The 8126-nt window shown below is 39.4% G+C and overlaps 1 protein-coding gene across 2 annotated transcripts in view; it reads left to right on the forward strand.

Moving 5' to 3' along the window:
* The window catches only part of arhgef1a (Rho guanine nucleotide exchange factor (GEF) 1a), a 31902-nt gene extending 24357 nt beyond the window's left edge, over window positions 1–7545 (forward strand). For both annotated transcript variants that reach the window (XM_034705281.1, XM_034705282.1), the window contains 5 exons: window positions 116–151; window positions 264–314; window positions 881–1207; window positions 1931–2090; window positions 3209–7545. In XM_034705281.1, the coding sequence (XP_034561172.1) occupies window positions 116–151; window positions 264–314; window positions 881–1207; window positions 1931–2090; window positions 3209–3237 (603 nt within the window). In that variant the 3' untranslated portion in view covers window positions 3238–7545. The remainder of the gene's footprint in view (window positions 1–115; window positions 152–263; window positions 315–880; window positions 1208–1930; window positions 2091–3208) is intronic.
* Window positions 7546–8126: the final 581 nt, after the last annotated feature.

The raw sequence follows: 8126 nt of genomic DNA on the forward strand, positions 1-8126 counted from the left end.
CTAAAACGAAATGTTCTTCGTCACTTCTGTTTATGTGCAATGACTGTAAATGAATCTACGGTGATTTTAAAATCTCTCAGCTAAATAAAGGAAAGTTTTTTGGTTTTTTTTAAAGGATTGCATGAGGAGTCCAGACCAGCAGCCACCCTCTGTGAGTAAGGGGGGGAAATGTGGCATGTCCATGTGTGTGTGAAACCAGTAAAGTGGAATAAATAAACAGTTTGCATTCTTAGTATAAGAAAGTGTGCTTTCTTTGTGTGCAGGAGATCTATCAGAAGCTGGTGAATCTCAGCATTTATCTTCACGCTCTGCAGGTGAGGACCTCTCTACACAGCTCAAACATAAGCATACTAAATACAGCATGGTCTGTAAACACTGTACGGTTGATCATGTCTTGACTGGTGTCAACAATGAAGTTTAAGTTTGGACTTTCACCTGTGAATCGAGATACAGAGTGACTGCTAAATCCAGCTCATGCAACACTTTGTTTTAAGACATCTTCATTAAAGAGAACTTTAAAAAGGTTTCAATACATTTTCCAGAGAAATTTAAAACAAAGCTTCAGTTTAACAGAAATGACCTTAAGCATCATCAGAAATCAGTCCTTTGAAGCCAGATGCTCCATAGACTGATTGTGCATACGTTTACAAAGTTAGTCTGAGAAAGGTTTCAATCTTGAAAAGGTAACTTCATGCTGAGCTCGCCATCCAAGCAGTAAGAGGATCTTTCTGCTCTGCTATGTAACAGTCTTGTCGCCATATCCTTAAAAAAGAACTGTGAAATACTGGTATAACTTAATTTAAGTCTTTAGAGAACAGACGTCCTTCAGGTCAGTTTTCAGCTTATCACATAAGAATTGTTTACTGTGTTATTGCTGCAGGCTGCAGTCATCAAACAGGACTCCATCTTGGAACTGCTGCTGCAGCCTCAGGACGCAGTGTCACCAGCTGGAGGAGGAGCATGGCGCCCCATCTGGCGTGACGGTGCAAATCGTGAGTCCGGCACAGGTTCGACCATTGGTGAGCTGGCTCTTCTTCAGAGGCAGCACAGTCTGCTGCAGGAGGAGCTGCTGAGGCTGAGGGACGCCGAGAGCCGATTCAAAGACAGCGAGAGAGCACGCACCAAACTGGAGCGACAGGTCCGACACATGAAGGTCTGCACCGGGGCCGCACCTGTCCCCCAGCATCATGCAGAGCTGACATCACAGGTGAGGATATCAGCACTATTTTCCCATAAAGGTGGAGAGATTTTTTTTAAGTCAAGATGCACAGGAAATATAATTTCAATCCCTATTATTAGACAGATCTCCAAAGAGCAGAAACCATCTTAAAACACATCAGTCAAATCTTTAGTCTGACTTCACCTGCCTGGAGACAAAGGTAGCTCAGACGTACCAAATTATACAGTTTTTGTAGTGTCCACTAGAGGCTGAGGCCCAAAGTGAGTCAATCCCTGTAGAGCCCCATGTTAAAATGTTTAACTTATCCCTGTGGCTTCTTTGAGTGACAGGTGGGAGCTGCTCACTGTCTGTCTCCCCTCAGCTAATTCAACCCCTGAACTTAAGCTCTGAGGTGTGTTTGTGGTGTTTGAGCCTTTTGAAGAATTGTTCATGTAAATATCTGACAAATGGTGTGTCTGTGTGTCTGTGTGTCTGTGTGTCTGTGTGTCCGTGTGTCTGTGTGTCCTTTTGTCTGTGTGTCCTTCTGTCTGTCTGTCTGTGTCTGTCTGTGTCTCTCTGTCTGTCTGTCTGTCTGTCTGTCTGTCTGTCTGTCTGTCTGTCTGTCTGTCTGTCTGTCTGTCTGTCTGTGTCTGTGTGTCTGTCTGTCAGTGCACTTTATTGGCCGACATGCCCTTTTTACTGCAGCTACCACTTCTCATGCTTTTCAGTCCTTTGTCTCTAAATTGTCTTCTTCTCATTCTGCTGTTTCAGATGGTCTCTCTGCAGTCAGGAAGAGGTTCATCAGGAAGCGACACTCAGCGGGGCGGGCAGGAATCCATCAGCCAGTCAGACGGCCTGCAGGACGGCAGTGATTTGGAGGTAGACATGACGTCAGATGATGATGATGGGTCCGAATCTGAAAGCTCCAAAGGTCAGAGTGCAGACACAACAAGTTACTTTTGATTCATGTAATGAGTGAAGTTTAACAGACTATTCTCAGGTTTGGATGTTGACTCATCCTGTTCCCTCACCTGAACCCTCTGACTCTAAATCAGACCCTACTCTTTGTTCTTCTGAAGTCTTTTCACAGTTCAGTCTTGGTGATTATGGCCTTTTCAGATCCAGTGTGACCCAAACAGAAAGCAAATTAAAAACAAGGAGACTGAGATGTTTTAAAAAATACATATTTAAAAATTGATAATATTAAAAGTTTAACTTTTTGAAGTAAACAGAACTTTGTCATTGTAATTAAGTAGAGGGAATGGACATTATTTAGAGAGTTACATAAAAATCAAATCTTTCTGGTTTTTAGTGACTCGTCCCTGAATCGTATTGCAACCATCAAGAATCAGATTGGATCAGTTTATATAGGAGAGACACACGCCTACTTAAAGGGTGTTCAAATCTGACCCGCTTTTGCTTTACACATTTTGGTGTCCTTAACAGCTTCAAGTAGAAAAACATTGATTGATCCAGTAGATGCAGTCTTCATCCTGCAGCAAGTTAACAGGCCGTAATGTCTGCAACATAATCCTTGATGAATTAACAGTTCTTGTTTTATACCCTGACAGGCTCAGTCTGTTATTCTAAGTGTCTGACAACATTACAGAAAGGGTTCTTATAGAAGTTTAAGAGGAAGATGATTTTTAACCACAGACAGCTGTTGAATCACTCTCTGCATACACATTCACCACACTACACTGATGATAACAGGAGTTTAACCTCACAGAGAACAGGAGCTGCTGCTCTACAGCTGCTTTAGTATGTTTGGGGTTTGTGTCAAACTTTTGTGCTGACCATTTCAAACTCTGAAGTCACTAAAACAATTGTTCTACCTGTTGTCAGGTTGAAATGTTTTCTGATGTAATCTTCTTTCTTTGAAGAGAGTGATGTAACATGTATCTGCTGGAGTCATACAATACGTTGAAGCACCTGTTGGCCACACAGACCACAGGATGCTTTAAAAATTAGGCTGAATAAAGATAAATACATCTCATCTTTATTTTTCTGCAAACAGAGCACTGAGAATGGATTTCTTTTGTCTTTCAGATCTTCAAGATATTCCAGAAGAGATCTGATTCTCTGCATGTGCCACAGCGCTTTATGAGTTTATAGTCAGTGTATGATGATATCAACGAATCGATGCAGACAGTGCACACTGTTTTACTTTCTTAACAAAAAGCACAACAGTGTGCATCTCATCTGCACATCTTAGTGTTTCTTTAGCTGCTTTGCTTTCCAGTAGTTAACCTGTGACAGTGAGTGCTTTTATTTTCAGCTGTGGATTGTTTGGATTTCTGTTCCTTCATCAGGTGACCAAAGGAGAGGAGGACTAGTGGATGGTGCTGATGTGAGACTATTTTATCTGAAGAGATGACTCTGATGGTCGGGGCACTGTTAGGGCTACCGCCTTGAACACGCTGTGCTAACAATGACTGCACTCTAATTCATGAGGAAATCAGGGAATTTATGAGTCATCCACTTTATAACATTAACACATAAGTTTATAAGAACAACAGTGAAAAGAAAACTTGGAGTAATGCACTTTTAAAGTTTATACTTGGTGTCTTCTCACCACATTTGCCAAAATGGAGTCTCTGAATGTAAGCTGAGCTGGTGAGTGTCGACTGGCAGCAGTAAAGACAGCAGCCATGACGTGACGGTTTACCCCTCTGCTTCTTTAAAAACATCACAACTTCAAATGCTGTACCTGAAAAACAAGCCATACAAGGAGAGAATGGTCATTTCTATTAATCATTAAGGTTACAAAGGCAGCAACCTGAACACAAGCACATTGAAAAGCAATCCAACAAACTGTCTGGCAATAAATTATTTAACAATGCCTGAAATATCCAGAGTGTGTTGAGACAGTGTTACAGTGAAGCTGAGACTACAGATTCACAGCCATAAACTGACATCATTTCAGTCTCAACACAAAGGCATAGTGTTAATCCTGATATTCAGTAATTATTCTGTTTGACTTCCTCTTATCATTTTATGACTTAGTAATCCAGGTTAGTGAACAGAGTTTAAAATGTGAAGGAAAACCTGTAAGTGTCCATATGGGGATGTAACAATACACTCACTTCACAGTACAATACCATTCACAACGCTGGGTTCAGGATATGATTTTCTTATTAGTTTTTTTAAGAGTGGAAGAACTTCCGACCCAGCCTTAAAGAGTGTCTGATCAAACCATCGTGAGACTTTTATTTAGCCTTTGTACTGCTGTATGCCTTGGTTTCTTTACTTCCTATTCTGATTACAAACAGGCTTTTATTTTGAAAGAACACAAAAAGAAATTCCTAATAAAGTTTCAGGAGTGAATGAAAACAGCTAAAATAAGTGAAATGGATGTGTTAGCACCCCATGTGGAGACACAAGCTCTGTTGTCATAACTGTTATGTTTCTCTCTGTCACCTCCAGAGCAGGGCCTTTTCTCAAACCAATCCCCACATCCTCATCCTACTCATTTCCTCTCTGTGTGCACAATCTTATAGAAGGTCTGCCCGGTGAGTGCTTTCTAAACCAAGTGGCAACTTAATGCTGTGAGAAATTAAGCAAGATGAGGACATTTTGAAAACTGAAATTCCTCGAATGTCCTCTTGAGGCTAGCTCCAAAAGCCTGACAGCCACATATACATCCAAGAAAGCTGATAGATGTGTTTACAGCATGGATCAAAAGACTCTGTTTCTGTATCAATGGCTCAGTTCTCTATCAGCACACACTGTGCGGGGGTGAAATTTTGGGGGTGAAGTGAGTAGTTTAGAAGATCTTAAGATTACAGGTTTTGCTCAATTAGGGGCACAACTGACATTACAAACAGGCGGACACACTGTAGATGTTAGGACATCAAGATTAAAAGCCTGCCTTATCACCGCCTCTTTGCCTCTTACTAGGTCGACCAAAAGTTAGGCTGAGTCAGTATTTCCAATATGGCCACTGATGATGGGCTTCAAAACTTAAAACAAAACCAATGGGTGACATCACAGAGACTATGTCCATGTTTTATACAGTCTGTGATTGAAGACCTCTGTGTGTAAAGAGAGAGGCATTTTTAGACTCTCCATCTGCACGTCTGTACTGATGCTGGTTTACTGACCAGGTTAAACACTGTTTATCTTTCCTCATTCAGTGAAGTCCTGTGTTATAACCTGAGCAGACAGAAGTTGCCTTTATCTAGATATAAACAAAACAATCATTCAGATCTTAAAATCTAAACTCTTACAATATATCAAGGATCTAATTTACCACTTTCCTGTCTTGAAAACAGTATGATTTTATTTGATTATAAAGTGTTTTATATTTACAGGGTCGGTAAAAAATAATTTGAATTTAACATTAGGTTGAAAATAATAAGATTACAACAGAAAAAAATCCACTAAAGAAGATGAGGAGAACTTCTCATCCCGTGAGTCTGCTCAATGATAATTTATATAAAGAGCTCATTACTATTTTTAACCTTGGTTACATAAAGTCCCTGTTTGGAAGGAGTGAGGGGAGTCTGTCCTATCAGATCGCTAGACCTCGATAAAGCTGCTTCAAGCTGTGGGTGTGACTTCTAATGGAGTGCAAGATGAAGGGGAGTGTAAGAGAGAAAACATCCAGGTGTGGTGACAGTACTCACCACTCATATACCAGGAGCAGAGAGAGAGATCAACACCTAGTTTATGGATAGATGTCAGTCTTAATATGTATAATGTATAAAAATGTTAAATGGAGGTCTGATCTCTTTGTCGGGCCATCCTGGTATCTTCTGTGTGTGATACCTGGACGTCTGTGTTACCTCTTCACCTGCTGCCTCTATGTCTATACACCTTTATTCAGCTACAGACAGAAGGGACGTAATGACGTCAAGCAAGGGAAGTCAAAGGATGACAGCGCCCTCTCCTTTTCAAAAAGTGTACCAATAATCATTTTTCATCTCACTGATTTAATTCGTCCCTCACATGCACAAATTTTCAACTGTCTCTTGATGTATCGTTACATCCCTATGTGAAGTGAAACAGAGCAGTGTCATATGACTAAATCAAACTTAAGTAAATTCATAAAAGAATTAAAGACAGGCCTGAATGTTAGAAGCACAGACTACAGAATGTCAAACCCTCTCTGACAAGCCTTTCTCCAAACTGGACAATATTTAAAAGATCTCATCGTCTTCCATTTTCCTGATATGACAACTCTTTTTGCAGTCCTTAAAAAGATTACAGGTCAGTGCCTTCCAAACCTTTAAAAATGACTGTTACAGGAAGGATTCAGACGTCTGTTTGTCGGGTAGATTCCTGCTGTGGTTGTTAAAGACACAAAAGATAAACACTTTTGGAAATCTTCGTCCCATTCAAGATAAAGATTTCCGACAATGAGGCAATGCTTTGTAGACTTAACTTTGAAGGAACATTTGTTACATGGTGGTTGAGAGGATAGTTAACCTTTAAGTTTTATTTGGTCAGAAATCTGGGATTATTTCAAACAATCAAATCACAAAGAATAGACTTTTCTTTACAGTGAACATTATCTGGGGAGGATGTGCGGATCAAAATATCCATGCAGAGTTGAATATTTTACAAGTTCCAGCTTCTTTGTGTTGCCACTGATACCTGTCATTATAATCTATATAGACCTGGATTGATCTTTAATGAACGTCTCACAGTGCGACACAGGAAAGCAGCGTTATCATTTCAAAGGTACCAGATGAGGATCTCTGAAAGACTGAGGACTCAAAGGGGCTTAAGTTTTTTTGTTAAAGTAGTTTTCAGTCTGTAGAGTGTTTGGCTGAATCGTTCTGCATGTTTTTAAACCCTCCCTCAACTTCTTCTCAAGACTGCAATAGAAATAAACTTTAAGCTTTATTGTGAATTTATCCATAAAAGATTATTATGTGTGAAAACTGGCTCTATCTATCTATCTATCTATCTATCTATCTATCTATCTATCTATCTATCTATCTATCTATCTATCTATCTATCTCATATTGTCCTCAGGATGAAGCTGTCAGTGTATTTAATGTAAATAGCGTGGATTTGTGGGAAACCGTCTCTGAGTTATGCAGATGTTTTCTGTGCTGCAAAATTAATGTGAACTTTACACTCTAAATTTTTCTGCTGTGCGTCTTCTTCTCTGATATGAATGTATTTAAGATGATGTCTAAGTGACACCTGCTGGTGTGTGTTTCGAGGCAGGTTTGATACCCTCCTTGGTGGAAACTGAAGAAATATTGAGATGTATGAGATACTTTAAGAAGTAGATGGTGTTATAACTTGAACAGATTCTATACTTGTGAAATGCCTAATCTGAAAAAGGGCTGTACTTTAGTTTGCACACCATTCTTCATTAATGTGAATTATAATACTTCATCAAATATTAAACATGTAATACAAACATGCTGCATGATTTGTTTCTGTATTTATTTGGAGAAATGCTTTACAGTAACTTTGTGTTTAAAGGTGAGACAGCAACACCATGATGAGCACAGGTTGAACTCAATCAATCAATCAATCAATCAATCAATCAGTCTTTATATAGCGCCAAAACACAACCAATGTTATCCCAAGTCGCTTTACAAACACAGCAGGTCTAGACCATACTCTATGTTCTATTATTACAGTTTTTCTCAGTCGCTTTGGTACATTTCTCAAAACTACTTATTCAATCTTCACATCATTGCGTCACTTGTGCACATCAAAAAAGCAGTTTCTCATTTCTTTGAACAAGTTGTAATTGCTTTGGTGACATCCATGCAAATTATTATGTGTATAATTCCTAGTTTCCTACATTATCAAGTGCTTATGTCATATTGATCAAAATGTATTATAATGGGTCTCTGTTGAATAGTCTCACCCTCCACAACATTTAGGCATTAGTTCATCGCACAAGTCTTCACATGCAAAATGGTTGAACATGTTGTCAGAATATGTCGGTCATATTTCTGTACATTTCCATCAGACTTTTTTTCTAAATATGTCCTGA

The sequence above is a fragment of the Notolabrus celidotus genome, chromosome 16, assembly GCF_009762535.1.
Source record: "Notolabrus celidotus isolate fNotCel1 chromosome 16, fNotCel1.pri, whole genome shotgun sequence".
NCBI lineage: Eukaryota > Metazoa > Chordata > Actinopteri > Labriformes > Labridae > Notolabrus > Notolabrus celidotus.